The sequence below is a fragment of the Amblyraja radiata genome, chromosome 14 (assembly GCF_010909765.2).
Source record: "Amblyraja radiata isolate CabotCenter1 chromosome 14, sAmbRad1.1.pri, whole genome shotgun sequence".
NCBI lineage: Eukaryota > Metazoa > Chordata > Chondrichthyes > Rajiformes > Rajidae > Amblyraja > Amblyraja radiata.
In genome coordinates, this window is record NC_045969.1 from 34,167,719 (window position 1) to 34,188,069 (window position 20,351).

The 20,351-nt window shown below is 40.4% G+C and overlaps 1 protein-coding gene across 9 annotated transcripts in view; it reads left to right on the forward strand.

Annotated features, from left to right (window-relative positions):
* bcor (BCL6 corepressor) overlaps nt 1–20,351 on the forward strand; it is a 262,619-nt gene that overhangs the window by 229,461 nt on the left and 12,807 nt on the right. For all 9 annotated transcript variants that reach the window (XM_033033089.1, XM_033033090.1, XM_033033093.1 and 6 more), the window contains one exon: nt 9,993–10,330. In XM_033033089.1, coding sequence (XP_032888980.1) covers nt 9,993–10,330 — 338 coding nt within the window. The remainder of the gene's footprint in view (nt 1–9,992; nt 10,331–20,351) is intronic.

A 20,351-nucleotide genomic window follows, 5' to 3' on the forward strand; every position in this document is an offset into this window, starting at 1 on the left:
TTGGTCTGAAAATGAGTTCAATTGAATACAAAGGCATTATAATATATGAATTGCCATTATTCTAAAGGATTTTCTATTAAAGAAAAATCTATTTTCTCTATTTTGACCACAAGGATATACTTTCTATCCAAAATTTATCACGGTTTTCTAAATGACTTGTTTTGTGTTCCTGCTTAAAATAATAGCTTTTTATGGTTTTTATGTCAACGTATCTGATAACTAGAGTACAAGGGAAAGTAAAAAGTAAGTAGTGTAATTGAGTACAGAAACAAGTATTAAGATTTCAGCAGAGCAAAGAAACATCATTATCCAAGTCACAGTTTACTGGAAATTTAAGCAGTTGGAAAGGGGATTTTTTGCAATAAAATTTAGAGGATTAAGGCATGATTCATTAAAAGGCTTTGGAAATGAAATATTAAAATAAAAAATGCTGGGTGATTTCCAGGACAGTGAGGTGTTAAGTGGAGAACATTATCTGTGGACATTTACAGAACAAATAAAAGGATAGATGGCAAAAAAAATCATTTTAATTAACTGGTGAAATTCTCTAGTGCAAACTGCTGTTGGAAAAGGCTCCGTAATGTATTTCAAAATTAAGGTTCGTATAAAGGAATAATTTTGAAAGGTACGCAAAGAGAAGAGGGAGAGTGGAATTAGAATAAGCAGCAGCCCAAACAGTTGGGCCGAATGGCCTGTACTGTGCTCAAATATTTGATGACTCTCTGTCATCCTAAATGTTCTCTCTCAAAATTGTGGCTCATTTAGGTATCACCAAAGTTACTGGCCATTCATACCTCTGGCCAATCGCAATGGCTTTCTTTAGACTTTAGAGATACAGCGTGGAAATGGGCCTTTCGGCTCTTTGAGTCCACACCGATCAGCAATCACCCTACTAAGGAAAATTTTACAACTTATCGAAGCCAATTAACCTACAAGCCTGTATGTCTTTGGCGTGTGGGAGGAAACCAGAGCAACTGGTGAAAGCATAAGTGGTCACAGGGAGAACGTACAAACTCCCCATACAGACAGCACCCAAAGTCAGGATCAAATTAGTGCTGTGAGGTAGCAACTCTATCGTTGTGTCGCTGTGCCTTTGAAGGAGTTCAGCATCCTCTTGTTTTTTGCTCTCAGCAAATGTTTACATTAGATATTTTGAATGAGGTATATCAGCTGCTCTATTGGCTCACAGTCCCTTTTTGAAAGTTGTGTACAGTAACGAAGCTCATTCATGATGAGATTATGATCCATCATTATGCACGTCACATGGTGAGTTCTTGAAAGATCAAGCTGTCCCGAAATACTCAGTGTATTCCAGCTAAAGCACTTGACAATATTTTGAATTGCCACATACTCCATTGCACAAGACCAAGGCTCTGCTTCCCATTTGCCTTTGCCAGCCCTCAAGTTCAAGTTCAAATGTATTTGTCACATGCACCATAAGGTGCAGTGAAATGTACCTGAGGTTGCACCTCAATAAATATTCAGCTCAGCTGTGACCTTCCATTCCACAGAATACCATATCTTGTGTTGCACACACATGCTTACCCTTATAGAGACAAATTACAGTTGTGTTTCCTGGAATCCTCAAATTGTTCTGCTTCTTCCCATCCCTCCCATAAACCTGTGGGTTGGTGCATGCTGCCTACTATTGTTCATCTGAATTATTCTGACAAAGGGACATAACTCAGTTTATCAAAATAAACATAACCTGCCTGTTCTGCATTTGTCAACCAGTATATTGCAATCAATGCATGATATGACATTCTGGATTGCTAAATGTTTCACGATTTTACAGATTAAACACACAGCATGAATAAAGGCAGTGTCATCCACCCAGAAAAACCTAAAATACCACTATTTGCTGTATCCAAATACTTCTCAAATGCCTTGAAGATTTTTGCCTCCATTAATCTGGTCCAAAAGTCTGTCCCAGGCATTTGTATTAAGAAGCATTTCACAGTTTGTTCCCTAAACCTTATTTTATACCAGCTTAAAGAACAACTTATTTTTATCATCATACAAACATCTATGAAATAATTTGTTAGATACCTAGTCTTAAACGGCCAAGATCCTCAGTGTCCTCCTTCAAGCTCTTCTTGTGCCTTGGCAAACGTGATGCAGGGCATCATAGCTAATAGATATGTTTCTGGACAAGTAGCTAGAGTTCTACAACATTGATCTGGAGACACAAAATTGAATGTTATCATAGCAGGCGTGGAATTTAAATTCAGGTAATTAAACAGTTACAATGTAGCTAGTCTCGGCAGCAGTAAACATGAAATTGTTGTCCTAAAAACATCTGTTTTCCAGATGTTCAAGAAAGGAAGGCTGCCATTCCTCCCTGATCTGGCCATCTGCTCAGACCTGCCATTATGGTTGATTTTTAACTCCTCAATTTAAATCCAGATTAGGAATAGATGATGCCTTGCCAGTGAGGGAATAATGAAAACGGTTCCAGATTTGTTTGTTAAGAGCTCTGCAGTTTGATCATGGCCATGTCAGACATTCCATTCTTTTGGCTATTTTGTTCTGAATTGGTTGCACTTTTGAATGATGCTAAATTGGCTGCCATGTTTCAGTCAACATTTTCTAATAACTTTGGCGATATTATTGGAGTATCAAAGTCACCGATCCATTTTTACTTTGTGTTTTACTGTTCCAAATTTCACCTGGTACTCCTCTCGTGTGTACATTTAATCTAGTTTTCTGCATCATTTCTGAGCTGCGATTTTGAACTCCACTACCTCTTTTAATGTTTGGCATCCTTATCCAAAGTGACCATTTTATATTTTAATACTAATTATTTACCTTGTTCTGATCAGTAATGTATGGAAAAGGCTAGACAGCTGTTTGTGAGATGCTTGAGATTGAAGACGACCTTTAGCTCCATGAACAGGGGAGTGGGTGAACTGTCTGCAGATCTTGTATCATATTAGCAGTTGCCATGCAGCAAAGTATTGACATGAGTGACAAGGTTAAGGGCATGTTGTTCTAGAAGAGAACAAAATCATTTTTGGCTGCAGCACACAAGAACAAACGAACCACAAGAAAACATGGAGTTGGCCAGAAGACTTCTCAAGCCTACTCTGCATTCAGTATCATTATCCCTGATCTGTGCTGGTCTTAACTCTGTCTTTTCCCCATAGCCCTTAAATGTTAGATCTTTCAAATACTTGTCTATTTCCACTTTAAATAGATGTAATGATCTGGCCTCTATGGGGACAGAGAATTCTAGAGATTTTCTGCCTTCAAGAGAAGAAATTCCTTCAGCTGTTTTAAATGGCTTTTTTGGTAGCAAAGTTCTCTTCTTGTGACTCTCCCGTGAGTGCAAATGTCTTCACATGTACCTTGTCACGCCCTCTTAGGGACTTATGTTTCAATAAGGTCATCCCTTGTTCTTCTAAATCCCAAGGAATACAGACCCAAACTGCACCTAATGCCTCTGCATTATATTGTCTCCGCACCTCTTCTGATCTGTGTGACCGTGAAATGAGCCAAACTTTAACAGTAGGAGATGCATAGACTTTGTCATTCTGTTTTGTGTTACAGATGGCTCTGGAATGGCTCTATGCTGCACAACGAATTGCAAATATTCTGTTCCCTGCATCAACAGATAGTAGTGTACTTCTGTGATGTGGCCTCCCAACATTAGTACTTGCTTTAATGATAGGATTTGCTGTGGACTGGATCGAGCCTGATCCAAGTTACCACCACACTCAGCCTCCATCAGTCTACTGCAGTATCTACAGCATTCACTGCACTCAACCTTTCTTCTCCATGGTTCTTTCATGGGGCAGAGCAGGGTATGAGTGACAATCAGACTTCATGGTTTTAAACAGAGTTAAGTAGTTTCAAATGATTTTTTTAAAAAAAATAATTGTAAATAATTTTACTGAAGATAGGTTAAACAATAGTGAATTAATTAAAACCAAAGTATTCTGGTAGTCATTGAGACACAAGAAACTGCAGATGCTGGAAATCTTCAGCAAAAGAAAAAGAGCTGAAGGAACTCAGTGGGTCAGGCAGTATTTATGGAGGGAAGAGACAAAAAAGGGACCCAACCCAAAATGTTGCCTGTCCATTCCCTCCCCGGATGCTGCCCGACCTGTTGAGTTCCTCCAGCACTGTGTTTTATTCGGGTATCTATTGGTGGTTATATGTTGAAAATGGACGTCATGCAGACACTATACACACCAGCAGTTGTCCATGAAGAAGTCTTGGAACTGTACCTGAGAACATGTCAACAAACCCTTTAAAGCTAAACAGCTAGTGGCATAATATAGTTTGGAAGAATGGATCCTTTCACTCTAATGTTACTTTAGGATGTCGGATGTTAATGATATTACAACAGAAAACATAACCTTTGCTTCCCTTCAAACCTGTCCCACTTTATTAGAAGGCAGGACTGCCAACATCGGGTGAGAGTTGGGTGAGAAATTGCGAGAGACCAAGCCCGAGGGAGCATAGCTGCCGAGGGGGTTGAGAGTGGGAGGGGGGTGTCCTCCCTCCCATTGTTACGGAGCTTTCGCATTTTTCAACTTGAACTTGTGCAATCTGGTGCATACTGTAGCGAGTCTTTTAACTTGCACTTGAATACAATATTTATGCTTTAAATTAGATTAGCTATGAATAAGGTTAGACTAAATTACATTCCTAATTACATTCCACAGGAGAGCCAGGTTCTGATCAACAGGTGCAGCACATGAATGATCTTAGTATATTCATGTATGGAAATCTGATTATATTCAAACACTTGGCCCATGTTGACCAACCTAGGTCTCACTGCACACCTGGTGCTATTCCTGACCCTGACTCCAGTTGCATACCTTCTCTCATTCCTGACCCCGAGTCCAGCCTTACACCTGGCCCCCTATTCTACCCTGATCATAGCTGCTTACCTGCTTAGGTTCCCAGTGCTGGACTTAACCTATTACGTTCAAGTCCACAGGTGCTTATCTAATGCGGTAATCTTTTATGGGGCACTTCACAAACCAAATTTTGTATAACAAAATTTGTTACATCTATTGGCTTCCTTGTTATCTAACATGCTATTTTTTTTTTTTTAAGGCATCAATTGGTTGAACACAATTTCTAATCCATGAAATTATACTCACTCAGCTGTTTGTATTCTGTTACCATTTCCTTCATTTTCCTAACAAAGTCATTTCACCCCCAATATTTTCAGTAATTTGCTGTCTTCCTCTCAGCTGGGACTTTTCAGAAATGCAAAGTCCAATAACTGTATATTTAAGCAATATTATTCTATTAAATGTGATCTTGAGAGTACATCATATTTTCTGTGATATTCATAACACAACAATGATAAAAAGATCTTTGTTTTGATTGCACCTACCAACATGCATACATTATTATATTACAGTTAATATGTACCGAGGGCAATTTTTTGTTCCAATGCTCCCCATTCCCAATTACTTTTACATTTAAGTGATTGAAATCCAAGTGAGGTTTAAATGGTCTCAGAAAAATAAAACCTCCGGAATGGATGATATTCATTACGTGGTTGGTTGGAGTCAGTATCAGCACAATTACTATATTAAACTTTGAATCTTCAGATGTCCTGGTTCAAGCTAAAACTAAAGACAAATAATAACCTCCTCACACATTCCCCTGCAAGTATCTCTGTCACTCCTTTAATATATGCCCCTTCTTTGAGCAAGCTCTTAAACATCGCATCTGAATCAGTTTCCATCTGATTACACTCCTTGAGGATGTTCATCTATGTGTTCAATTAATAAAACAACAAGATTGGGGACATTTCTATTCAACCTGTCAAAGAAATTTGGGGGGGTGGGGGGGGGGGGGGTGGTGGTTTAGAAATAGTCAGTGAGGTAAACAAACATAATAGTTGCCAAATGACAATAGTGCTACCTTCCCAATATATAACTGAAGGAAATAATGGGTTTTCGGGGCTGTATGTTGTGACAGACAGCCTGACACCTTGCATGTCATTTTAAAATTACACTTATCCCATCGCCCTGGATATTCTGGATTAATAAATTAAGGTTTTGTCAACTAATTACAAATCAGGCTAATTACAAATCAATAAATTAGCCAACTCCGAAACACGAAGCGCTGAGCATTGGGATCCAAACATCACGGACGACTGGCCTCTGTTCCCCGCTCACATCTGCCAGTGCTCTCTGTCTGAACCAGGGGCCACGGAGTGTTTTTGAAAGTGGGGAGGCTGAGCAATCACTGATCACTGGCCTTGGGGGTACCCGGCGAGGGAGTGGAGCGACCGAATGAGGGGAGGGTGTGGGAGGGGGCTGCCTCCACTCCCAGGGTAGGGTCTTTTTAAAATTTGATGTATTAAAATCATGTTTTAGTGCACTGTAGAAGTATGATTTCAATGTTTTTTTGTTTGAAGTATTTTTAAGAGATAACTTTTTAACGGGTAACTTTTTCTACACAAAGGGTGGTGGGTGTATGGAACAAGCTGCCAGAGGAGGTGGTTGAGGCAGGGACTATCCCAACATTTAAGAAACAGTTAGATTGATACATGGATAGGACAGGTTTGGAGGGATATGGGCCAAAAACAGGTAGTGTAGCTGGGACATGTTGGCGGATGTGGGCAAGTTGCGCCGAAGGGCCTGTTTATACCTCCACCGTGCATGACTGCTTCAAAATCAAGTGGTCGAGTTTTATTGCCATATACTCAAGGTGGATAGGTGCACGAATAGGCGATTCAGCCCTTCGAGCCAGCACTGCCATTGAATATTATCATGGCTGTTCATCTAAAATCAGTACCTCTTTCCTGTTTTTTTCCCTCATATCCCTTGATTTTGCTAACCCCAAGAGCTAAATGTAACTCTCTCTTGAAAACATCCAGTGAATTGGCCTCCACTGCCTTCTGTGGCAGAGAATTCCACAGATTCACAACTCCCTAGGCGAAGAAAGTTTGTCCTCTTCTCAGTCCTAACTGGCGTACCCTTTATTCTTAAACTGTGACCCCTGGTTCTGAACTCCCCCAACATCAGGAAAATTTTTCCTGCAGTTACAGTAAGTGAAAATCTAGCAGGCAAGCAGGATGCTTTCTCCAACCACCCCCATTTGAAGGCCACTATCTTCCACCGTTTCTACCCAATGCTTGGTACTTACTTCCAACAGCCACTGGTTGTCCTCCAGGATGTACCGTGCCGCAGCCTGATCCATCCCGGTCACCAGGGTGAATTCGGCACAGAGATTCTCACGGCAGCGGCGCAACGCTTCCGATGGCCTGGGACTCTTGCACTGGGGCTGCTCCATGGCCGGAACTGCAGCGAGCGACTCGCCAGCCCGGCAAACACTCGCCAGCCACGGCTCCCCGTCCGCATCTGTCCCCACCCTTTTGCTTCCATCCCTCCCTCAGCCCCGGCTCTCCAACACCCGCGGCCCATGCAGTTGATATGAGTTTTGAAATTCTTGTTGATCACAGAATTTCTCACGACAGAGTGTGAGAAATTTGTGATCAGCGTGAGAATTTGGCGAAATGCGTGAGAGTTGGCAGCCCTGTTAGAAGGTGAGGCAAGCTTTAAGGGCCTGATGTCCTACTGCTGCTCCTGTTTACTTATGTTTTATTGTAGCGTAGTGAAATCTTTAAAATTATGGCATTGAAACTAACTCTACTGCATGTTGCTTGTAATTATGTGTTGCTTCCTGCCAAGGGACATAACTCACCCTGCAACTTGTGACAATCCTCTGGTGAAAAATTACCCTTTCTTGTGCAACAGTTTCTGTAATACAACCTTCTACCACAACTGTGCACTTTACTGGTTCACTGCTTGGTGATGGGTGAGTCTAATCCTGAGAGAGCAAATTCCTGGAAGTGATTTCTGACTCATGAAGTGCAACCCTGACAGTCGAACACATCCACCAAGTTGGCAGTGGTTTCTGGCATGGAAAATATGGTCTTTTGTGCTCGTGTACTTGACTGGGAGACAAGCAACATCCTTGCTTACCTTCCTCCCACCACCTCCCCCACTCACCGACTGATGAGCATCTGATGTCATGGGGCTGGATGTACCCAGCTGGAGTCTGTTGTCTGTGGCAGCTGTTTTTTCTTTTAGTTAGATTGAGGTTCGCCTGGAGATTGAAGTGGGACAAGGAGAAAAGATTGAAGGAGGAGTCAAACGTGTGAACAGGGAGCAATTGAAGGGGAGCAGGAGATCGTAAGGGAGAGAGGGAGCAGGAACACAAAGTTAGAGGGCAGAGAGGATCAACAATTGATGGGGAGAGGAAACAAGGAATTGGTGTATGTGGAGGGGGTGGGGTGATTTGTGATGTGATTGGAATGGGGGAGATGGAACAGAAGAATGCACAAACATTACTTCAAACAGGATTCCTCAGACTACACCTAACAGCCACGTCATGTACATATTGATGTATGACGTGATGCACATCTGACAGTGTCATTATGATTTTTATTAACAGTATCTTCCTGTGCTTCAATGATGTGATGTTACAAATGAAATCATTATCAGAACCTTTATGTGTGTGTGTGTGTGTGTGTGTATATATATATATATATATATACACACACACACGTATACACATATACAACTGTACAAATACATGCCCGAAAAAGCTGCCATTTAACCTGCACTTTTTGTCCTAGATAACTCAATCAATAGACAATAAATGCAGGAGTAGGTCATTCGGCCGTTCAAGCCAGCACCGCCATTCAATATGATCATGGCTGATCATCCAAAATCAGTACCCAGTTCCTGCCTTCTCGCCATATCCCCAGACTTTAAGAACTCTATCTAACTATATTTTGAAAGCATCCAGAGAATTGGCCTCCACTGCCTTCTAAGGCAGAGAATAGCACAGATTCACAACTCTCAGGGAGAAAAGGTTTTTCCTCATCTCTGTTCTAAATGGCCTACCCCTAATTCTTAAACTGTGGCCCTGGTTCTGGATTCCCCCAACATCGGGAACATGTTTCCTGCCCCTAGTGTATCTAATCCCTTAATAATCTTATATGTTTCAATAAGATGCCCTCTCATCCTTCTAAATTCCGGAGTATGCAAGCTCAGTCGCTCGATTCTATCAACATATGACAGTCCCGCCATCCCCGGAATTAACCATGTGAACCTACGCTGCACTCCCTCAATAGCAAGAATGTCCTTCCTCAAATTTGGAGACCAAATCTGCATACAATACTCCAGTTGTGGTCTCACTAGGGCCCTTTACAACTGCAGAAGGACCTCTTTGCTCCTATACTCAACTTCTCTTGTTATGAAGACCAACATGCCATTAGCTTTCTTCACTGCTTGCTGCACCTGCATGCTTACTTTCAGTGACTGATGAACAAGGACCCCCAGATCTCATTGTACTTCCCTTTTTCCCAACTTGACACCATTCAGGTAATAATCTGTCTTCCTGTTTTTGCCACCAAAGTGGATAAGCTCACATTTATCCACATTAAACTGCATCTGCCCACTCCCCCGACCTGTCCAAGTCACCCTGCATCCTCACAGCATCCTCCTCACACTTCACACTGCCACCCAGCTTTGTGTCATGTGCAAATTTGCTAATGTTACTTTTAATCTTTTCATCTAAATCATTAATGTATATTGTAAATAGCTGCGGTCCCAGCACCGAGCCTTGCGTTACCCCACGAGTCACTGCCTGCCATTTTGAAAGGGACCCATTAATCCCTACTCTTTGTTCCTGCGTACACTCATCATTCCTGTGTGCACTCTGGTTAATATAGGAAATTATAGTGGCTGTAAGGTACGCGTTGAAATGAGTGACTATTTATGCTGACTAGTCATTCCTGCTGTGGTACTAAACATGTAAACATTGCCCAGCCCATTGCATTAAGGAGTTCTGGAACTTCTTTCCAAAGTTGACCACTGAGCTTTTTCACACTTGTACAGAACACCTTATTAATTGTGTAGTGTTTAAATGATCTATGATGGTACTACACTGAGGTTATGGAACTCGGTGCTTGGTCTAATTGATTATTGAAAATGATGTCCACTTTTTAGGTTTCTCAACACCTCCAGTGTCGCCGAGGAAGAAGACAACTCTATCTGGGACAACAAGTAGTAGTTGGCAATTACAGCCAAACTCAACCAGTACACCAGTGTCACGATCATCAATTAAAAGGCAAAGAAGCAAGGAAAGTCGTAAACTGAGTATCTTGTGTTTTGGAAAGGAAGATGACCAACTTTATTCACCAGTTTCACCAAAGTATTCAAACACTGACCGGGAAAAGCCTTCAGGAAAACGGCAATTTAAAACAAAACACCTAACACGTCAAGATAGAAGAAGGTCATCTTTGACAGCAGATGACTCCACTGATATCGAGAGTTCAGAAGACAAGGTATATTCATAATTTATTATTTTTCCATAATTTATAGATATTTTTATATTTGGCTTATATGGCTAACAGTCACAATCATGGAAGAGATCATCTTGTAAATATCTCTGTCATCCTCAGTTGCAGGTAAAGTTCACAGTAAGATACAAAAACCATGTATATTGTAATTTATATACATGATACTAAACGGAGCTTAAACTCTCTTGGTAGTACAATTATTCATCAAATACTGCACAATAATTATACCGCCGAATTCCATTGATGGTTCAATGAGATGTTATGCCCACTGTTCTCTTACTGAGTCATCCAGATTACAATGATTCTATATTTGATTCTAGTTTGGTGCTTAATTGTGATCTCAGTTAGGGCACCAGTTTGTTAATACCAATGGACTTAGAAATGAAAAGAATGATCAGCAAAGCTTTCTTCCCTTAAATAGGACACAATGACCACAGCCCAAAAGTAGATACTGGGAACTACAGATGCTGGTTTATTAAAAAAAACGATGCAAATGCTAGAGTACTCAACAGTCAGGATGCATCTCCGGAGAACATGGATAGGTGGTGATTTGGGTCGGTATCATTATTCAGACTGGATAGGTGAGGTTTTGGGTCAGATCCCTTCTTCAGACTCAAATGTACAGTCAACCCTCGTTTTAACGGACCCCTTTATAATGGATTTCAGATGTAGCAGACGGACCTGCTGATGCCACCCCCCAGCTCGCACCATCTCCCCGGCCGTTAAGAGCTCCGACTTCCAACCCCACCCCGACTCACAAGGTGCACAAGCGAGTCCTTCCTCACCCACCGCATGGTCTGTTAACACTCAGGTTATAGCCCCTGGGGACAGTGCTTACTTCAGGCCACGGCCAACGATAGGTCATGCTCGGTTACTGTGGGGCTCCCTCCCCTCTCACCTGCTGCTGCTGCTTGCTGTCGGCGGTGGCTTTGTCTGCTCCCCACTCCATGGCATCTTTCCCCGTCCCATCCTCTTTGCCCCCCCAGTCTCCCCGCCACCGTCTCCACCTTCTCTCCTGGAGTCGCCGACATACTCCACCTTGAAGCGGCAGCAAGTGAGAGTGGAGGAAGCCCCATAGTGATCAAGCACGTCCTATCATTGGCAGCAGCCTGAAGAAAGCGCTCTCAGGGGCCAAAGTGTCTGCCACAACAACAGCTGCGTAAACCAATGAAAAATAGCTCATTGGTGCAGACCAGTGGCATCGGCGCCTAGTTTCAAGGTGAAATGACACAAAGTGCTGGTGTAACTCAGCTGACTGAATCAGTCTGAAGCAGGGTCCAGACATCACCTATCCATGTTCTCCAACGATGCTGCCTGATCCGCTGAGAGACTCCAATGCTCTGTGTCTCTTTTGTGTATTAACCATTATCTGCAGTTCTCTGTTTCAACTACATACAACGATAATACCTACATAGTTATGGCGGATGATCGCAATAACGGTCCTCCATCTCCCCCCATGATTCTTTATAATGAGGGTTTACTGTAGTTAATGCTATGGGGTAAGGATGAGATTGGTCTCATATTGGCCTCATTGGTTGAATAGTTTGCGAAGAGTGGACACTTGAAAGAGACATTGAAAGACTGCTCACACAATTATATTCTAATATATTAGTTATTATCTCCCTCTCTGGATATCCGAAAACCTGTGAATAGTTACTGCATTATCCAGCCATTACAGTCAACCATTTTAGCAGATAAAACGGTAAAAAATCATATTCTGTTAGTAGTGCTAATTGTGGTATAGTGGCTGCTAGTTTATTTAAATTAATTTTCTCCTTCAAAATATCTATTGTCTATCTATTTGTTACTTAACCTGGATATTGCAGTCTTGGACAGAATTGTTCCCAAACTAAGCTGTGATGCAACCTGATAATGTGCTTTTTATGGTACATTTGTAGAAGTTGTTACGAATAGTGGGAGATGCTGAACTACCTTAGTCTCCTGAGGAAGTAGAGGCATGGTGTGCTTTTTTGGCCGTAGCTTCAGTGTGGTTGAGCCAGAAAATTTGTCGGTGATATTAATGCCTTGGATCTTGAAGCTCTCACCCATCACCTCTTTGGCACCATTAATGCCGGTGGGGGCATGTACTCCACCTCGCGTCCTGACGTCAATAACTAGCTCTAACCAGAGAGATTGTTGGTTCAACACCATGTTATTAAGTTTTGTATTTCCTTCCTGTTCTTCATCTCGTCGTTGTTTGAGATCCAGCCCACTGCTGTCTTCTGCAAACTTGTAATTGGAGTTAGAGCAGGACTTGGTTGCACAGTCGTGCGTGCAAAGGGAGTAGAGTAAGGGGCTGAGAAAGCATCCTTGCAGGGCACTGGCATTGAGAATTATTGTTGCTATCCTCACTGTTTGTGGTCTGTGTGTGAGAAAGTCAAAGGTCCAGTGGGAGAGCAATTGTAAGGGGAAAGCATACAGTTAATGGCAGAACTATTAACAACATAGATGTACAGAGGTATCTTCGTGTCCAGGTCCATAACTCCCTTAAAATATTACCTTATGTAGATAGAATAGTTTAAAAAAAAAGGCATATTGTGTGTTTGCCTTCATTGAGTATAAGAATCAGGAACACAAGTTGCAATTTTATTAAAATAATATTGGTTAGGGCGCATTTGGAGTAATGTGTGCAGTTCTGGTCACAGCATTACAGAAATGATATGAAGGCTTTGGTGTGTGTGCAGAAGTGGTTTACCAGGATGCTGCCTAGAATAGAGGATATTAGCTATAAGGGGAGGTTGAACAAACTTGGATTATTTTCTCTGGTGCATCGGAAGCTGGGGGGAGACTTGATAAAGGTTTATAATATTATGAGAGGCATGGATAGGGTATACTGTCAGAAAGTTTTACCACATATTAGAAGGCATAGCTTTAAGGTGAGAGTGGGAATGTTTAAAGCAGATGTGCGGTGTAACTGACAGATGCCTGGAATCGCTGCCAGGATTGGTGGTGGAAGCAGATACGATAAACGGCGTTTAAGGGGCTTTCAAATGAATGAGCAAGGAACTGAGGGATATGGGACATGTGCAGGCAGAAGGGATTAGTTTAATTTGCCATCATGTTCAGCACTTACATTGTGAGTCCAAGGGCTTGGCCCTGTGCTCTATTGTTCTCTGTAATACTTAATTTGTAGTAATTTGAGCTATTTTCATTGAAGTTAATAGAACAAGTGCTCCCCTAGTGTCCCCAATTTAGGTAAGGAACGTAACAATCTAAGAACTTGGAGTAAGGCATTTGACTTGTGCCTGTTTCGTCAAGTAATAAGTTACAGCTGATTTTTTTTTTACCTTAGCTCTTGCAAAAATCCCTAGGTCTAATATGTAAAAATCTATTGACTACTATCTTGAATATACATAACACCTGAGCCACCACACAATATCACATTTGGTAGAGAATTGCAAAAACTTCCTGAGAATGATTCAAAGGATTCTGTTGTTATTAGTACATCGTCATTGCTGACAAACAATGTCTGGAGTTCATGTGAGCGAAGGATTGAACCCAACTTAAAGAATGTTCACTTGAGACCAGAACAGGGATCTTGGGAAACTCTTTAGTTGCCCCATGGGAGGAGAGAATCCTAAGAAGGGAGACTGTTTTAGGTGTTACCTTTCTCTGCAGGGAGGTTCAATATCCTTTCTCTTTGTCCAACTACACTAATGATACAAAATTGTGTGCAATGATTTTTAAATTTGGATGCATGAATTGGTGGTGTCATTTTAAATCATTGGATGGAAACAATTAATCGTAATTACACACTTTAGCATAAATGTCCTGGTTCCTTATTTTCTTGGTTAGTAATTCTATACACACATCTGTTGGGCTTGTTTGGTTAATTTAGAACAGAACTTGCTGAGGATCCAATTACAAGTCATGCACCACTTTCAGTATTTGTTGTGTGAGATTTTGCCATGTGCAACCATATGGCTAATCAGTTGGGATTACGCTGCATTACAAGATGTTCTTACTCTTCAGGAAAGAGAGAACATTTGTTCAGGTCTAGAATACTGCAAATCTTATTATGAACTCTTCCCAAAGGGATCCTGATTTCAGCTTTACAATGTAGACCTGTTTTTCTATGTAGTGGAGAATAATCCTTCTACTTCCCAATCCTTCCTTCCTCGTTTACCTCGAAGGAATTTTTCACTTTGCTTGCAAAGAGAAAAATTCAAGATTTATATAATTTATTGCTGGTGAACACTTGAGGCAAATATATCAGGGTTCGTACAACTTGCCATTCCGTTTGCTTGCTTATATTTCAGATAACATTCCCTACAGATTCTTATGAATGTGGTTTGCTTGCATTAACAGTTGTTACCCAGGTTAAGTTTCAATACCATGCTAGTCATTATTATTCTTTTAAACTAGCTTATGCAGAATTTTCCATTTCTGCAAAAAAATTAATTAGGTGAATCACCTCCATTTATATCAGCTTAAATCAAACTATTATGTCTTCTAACACAGCCTACTTCAGGGAACAAGAGGTGGGAGATTTTGTTTACCCAAACTACTAGCATCGCATGATCTGCACATGGTCAGCATGATTCATGGTCTGGATTTGTAGCTGTAATGTGAATACGGTTTCAGTGGAGTTTAAGGGAAATGTTAATTTTGGGAAGATTTATGTTGGATAATCAGATATATGCATGGTTTTGCATGGCATCATGTGCCTAATTATGTTTAGCGTTTAATTTCATAGTGCATTTTTCAGGTTTTTACTAATTCAATTTTAGAAATTTCATGCTAATATGGAAATAAAACTTTTTTTTAAACTTCGGTTTTAACTCCTTTACACTCAGCACTTAAAATGAATTTGATTTAAATAACTCAAGGTAGATTTTAATAAGTTTCTCTTTCATGGTAATGCCCTGGAAACTGTGCCAACATAAATCCTTGTAAGTGACAGGGCATGTTGAGAGAAGTGATTAGTAAATTATATGGGATCAGCGGTTCATAAATAGAGGCATGGAACACTAAAGCAGGAAAGTTATCATACAAACCAGTCTCCCCTCCTCCATCCATCAACTCCCTCTACACTTCACGCTGCTTTGGGAAAGCAGCCAAGATAATCAAGGACCACCTATTTCCTGGTCATTCCCTCTTCTCCCAACTCCCATCAGGAGGAAGATATAAATGCTTGAAAGCATGTACAAACAGATTTAGCAACAGCTTCTTCCTGCTGTTAGCATACTGCTGAACGGACCACTCATAAACTACGGGTATAGTCCCAATCTCCCAACCTACCTCATACTGGCTCGCACTTTTTTTACCTGCACTTTCTCTGTAGCTGTAACTGTGTAATGCTATAACACTACTCTGCACCTTGGTTATTTTTCCCCTTGCAACACCTGTTGTATTTGTTTATGGCTTGTTTGCACTCGTGTATTAGTATGATTTGACGGGATACCATGCAAACAACGTCTTTCACTGTATTTCGGTATATGTAACAATAACAAACCAATGATGTTGAATCTGTACAAAACATTGGTCAGGGCTGTACCTGCAATATTGGAACTGATTATGATCACCAGACTTAAGGCTGCAGGGGCGATTTCTCAGAGTAGTTCCAATGATGAACGGTTTCAGCTAGGTGGCAAGACAGGAGAAGCCATGTTGTGTGCTTATAACATGGAAGTTTGAGACAGAGATTTGATGGGGTTGTGCAAGATCATGGCTGGATCAGGCAATATAAACAGAGGGAAGCTGTCTATTTAGCAAGGACCAAAGGACACAGATCTAAAATGTTGCTGCAATCATAGAAGAGTACTTTGATGAGAATTTACCTTTCTGCAGAAAGTTGTTATGGCTTGAACCTCACTACCTGCAAGAGGATTGGAAACATAATCAATCAAGGCTTTTAAGATGGAACTGGGTAGGAACGTGAGGGGAAATTTGTAGGCCTATCGGAAAATAATTTTGAGATTGTGGGGAAAGAGCAGGGTTATGGGACAGATTGGTTTACTTTAGGAGCCAGTATATATACATTGAATGGGCTGAATGGATAGCTCCCGTGCTGTAACAATTCCGTATGTCCACAATTAAGTATTAGACAGTTGAACAATAGGAGGCCATAATGTTAGCATTGAGGTAGTTCTTGTACTTTCCGACAAGATTAATGTGGCCAGGAGGTGAAAATGATGTGTGATGCTAACTTACTCAAAATAAGTAATTTAGAGCCAAGAAATGTTGTGTCCATATGATTGTGAGTACATTTTAATACAAGGCATTATTTTTAATAATAGATGTTTGAAGGAGTGACTGCAAGGAGCAAGTTTGTTTTTGAGAGTGAAACATTTTTGGTTTTGTGGTTGCCACTGTCATTGCACACGTGATCATATATCGTTAAACATAGTGGAAAAAAGAAAAAAGAGCAGGAAAGATTTGTCACATAGTGCCACGTTGCATTCACAGTGTGCTATGAAACCACTTCCCTTCATTGTATACTGGACTTCCTATACTGTACGCAGCTATCTTATAAAGGTGGAAACAGATCTGATGAAGACAGAGGCATTAACTCAACTGTCATTCCTTTCATGAAGATTTACAAAGTGTCATACCACATTAAATTAGCAGAAGCCGTAAATATGACCCTAATTTATAGGATCAAACTCTTTTTAGACTCGTGTTGTGGTAGGTTGTTCACAGATGTATCATGGAATCCAAAGTCAGGTTATTAGTGGAGCGTGTGTGTAATACCTTTCACCATAGACCTGGTGCAACATAATCCAACAGGATTATCTTGAGAGTTATTTTTACATTCCTGCTTGATTTCCTAGAGAGTTATCAATAGCACTCATTTACTATCTTAGTTGCAATTATGGTATTGGGGATCTGGAGGGGTGAGTGGGAGAAATTCTGGTCAAACATATAAAGTAAATGGCAGTGACCTTAGGAGTGCTTAAGTGCAGAGACCTAGGGGTGCAAGTCCATAGCTCCCTGAAAGTGACGACACTTGTGGAAAGAGGACAGAGACATTTGGTATGCTTGCCTTTAAAGGTCAAGACATTGACTTCAAGAGTTAGGACATCATGTTGCATGCAGTTGTACAAAACATTGCTTAGACCACACTTAAGAACTTCAATTATAAAATTATAGTTCTCATTGCCATACTACAGGAAGGATGTGGTAGCAATGGAGAGAGTGCATAAGAGATTCACCAGGATATTGTCTGGTATGGAAGGCTGAAGTTACATGGAGAGATTGGATACGATGGATTTATTCTCCCTGAAATGTAGGAGGCTGAAGAGTTACCTGATAAATGCCTATAAAATTACAAAGGGTGAACAATAGGATAGATGGTCACAATCCTTTCTCCCCCAGGGTAGAGGAGTCTAGAACTAGAGGGCACGGGTTTAAGGTGAGAGGGGAGACATTTTGAGAAGACCCGAGGAGTATGTTTTTCACAGAGAAGGTGGCGAAGATTTGGAATGAGTTGGTAGAGGAGGTAGTAGAAGCAGATACTATTATAATGTTAAAAAGGGATTTGGACAAGTACTTGATACTTGTAGAGGGACGCAGGCCTAACGTAGAGGGATGCGGGCCTAAAGAGGGCAAATGGGCAAATAGCATGGTTAGGCATCACATTTGATAAAGGATAATGTCAGTTGTAAAGACCCATTTCTGTGCTGTATGTTTCTATGATTCTATGATTTAGTTTTAATGCGTAGCAAAGAAAAATGGTTCACCAGATATTCCAAAATGCCATGGTGTTCCATCCCCCTGCCCTCCTGCCCCCAATTTCTTAAACCACATTTATGAAATAACTGGACAACCACCGTGAGATGTATTTTCATATTCAATCCTTCACTTGCAATCTATTTTGCCTTCTAACTTTTGCTGTCATCAAAATGGAAAAGTAATTTAACAAATATTTAAATTAGTTGCACATTTGTTTCATATTCTCCATGAATATGAAACAAATAGGTATCCCTATATGATTCTGCTTAGATTGAGAATTGAGAAATTAGACTGAGAAATGTATTGTGGTGTCCACTGAGTACTATGTTTACATATCTGTTGTGCTGTTGCAAGTAAGTTTCATTGTTTCATTTTGGGACATATGACAATAAAACACACTTGACTCCTGACACCTAAGCTGGTATTCCTTCAAAGCACCCCTGAAGAGTGATGACTTTGGGTGACTGCAAGGGTTGAGAGTGCTTAGGGTGTGAATCAGCCATATTCTAGATTGGTAGCAAACTAGTTTAACATGCTATAGTTTACAGCATCACCCACATGTTGCATCAAGTGCTCTTGGATTGGAGGATTATCAGACCTTCAAATCGAGTCCCCTGTCTTCAGGTGCCTTTGCAAAAGGATTTGGAGTTCCTATCCTGTCATGTAGCTAAATCTTAAGCTGTTCGTTAGTTGGTCTTGTTTCAGGTCTATTTTATACATATACCTGTCTCCTAATTGCTGTTCACCACTGATGTGGATAAATAATGGTTTTACCTTTCCATAGGCTAGCTCACAAACTATAAACAACATTTACTGTAAGTTATGACAAATTCCAGGATTTGGTAATGTGACAACATCTCGTGTTATTATATTAAAAAAAAATATTATTGAAAAATGTAATGGATGCAATATTTTGGGAAGCATGTGAGGTTTTGGAAAAGATGAATAAAATAATTTTTGGATTCCTCTGGGAATAAGGGATTACAATTGTATGGTAGATTGAAGAATCTGTACTCATTACAGCAGGGAACACTAGAAGAAGATTTGGAATTATTTAGAAACTGTTGCCTGATGGGATGTTGTAAATAGATTCAGTATTATTAAACAGCATAAATAATAAAATTCCACAAACAGGTAGAAATAGCCAACAAATTGGTTTCTTCTTTGAAAAAGCCTGCAGACACTCAAAATTGCAAGTTTCTTTTTGTTATGACTTTCATAATTAAACTAAGCGAGATTTTAAGCATCATATAACCTTTTCGCACTGTTTCTGTGATCCATTAGCTGATAAACTACTCCTAGTCATCTGATCACTTCCAGTCTTGACCATTCAGTTTCTCTTTTCATTTGCCTCCAGTCATCTACTCTATATAAACTGGTTTATCCAAACCTAAAGATGCCCACATTCTATTCTGCACTAAATCCCACCTGTAGACCACCTTGGACCTTGATTACATTGGGTCTCTTTCCCTCCTTATTTCTATCTGCCCCCTATCATATTCTGCAACATTTTCCTTCATCATTCTTATAATATCTTGATACTTTCTGTATTCTCCATTTCAACTTATTATTGGCTACTGCCAAACAGTTACTAAGCCCTACATTGAATTGCATATGTGTTTCCTACCTGAAACGTCACCTATCCATGTTCTCCAGAAATGCTGCCTGACCTGCTGAATGCTTTAGCACTTTGTATCTTTTGTAAACCACTATCTGCAGTTCCTTGTTTCTTCAAATTTACACTGCTGCATTTTAACTACATTCTTCTCCTTAACACTGCTAAGCTTTTGTTTCTACTGTTATAAGTTCACCTGGTTCAACATGCATTATTTCTGATTATCAAGTTTATATATCTGTACCTAAAGGAGACTAGAAATCCTGCTATTTTTAATATAAAATATTACATTTTTTTAACCTATTTAAAATAAATAGGCATTGGCAATTGTTCAGCCATATGAGAACACTGCTGCCAATCTAAGCATTTGTGTATCTCATTTTTAATTTCATCTTGGAAAACGGACTGCACTGAAAAAGGCAGTCTCAATGTGATGTGAACCAAAGGTGCTAAAGGGATGTGCCACCATGCTGAAAAGGGATTGCAGACTCCTTTCCTCATCAGAGCACCAGCTGAGTTTTAATAACAGTCTGGAACTTCAGTGGTTTGTTTTCTGGTGCTAGTCTACACATTTTCAGATTAATTGAAAGCCATTGCACCAGAAATTGTCACAGGGAAGATTTGAACCCACAATCCATGTGTTGACAGCCCAGAACCAGCAAGTCACCATTTTAAGAATTGATCATATGCCAAGTTTCAACTGGTTGTGTAGATTAT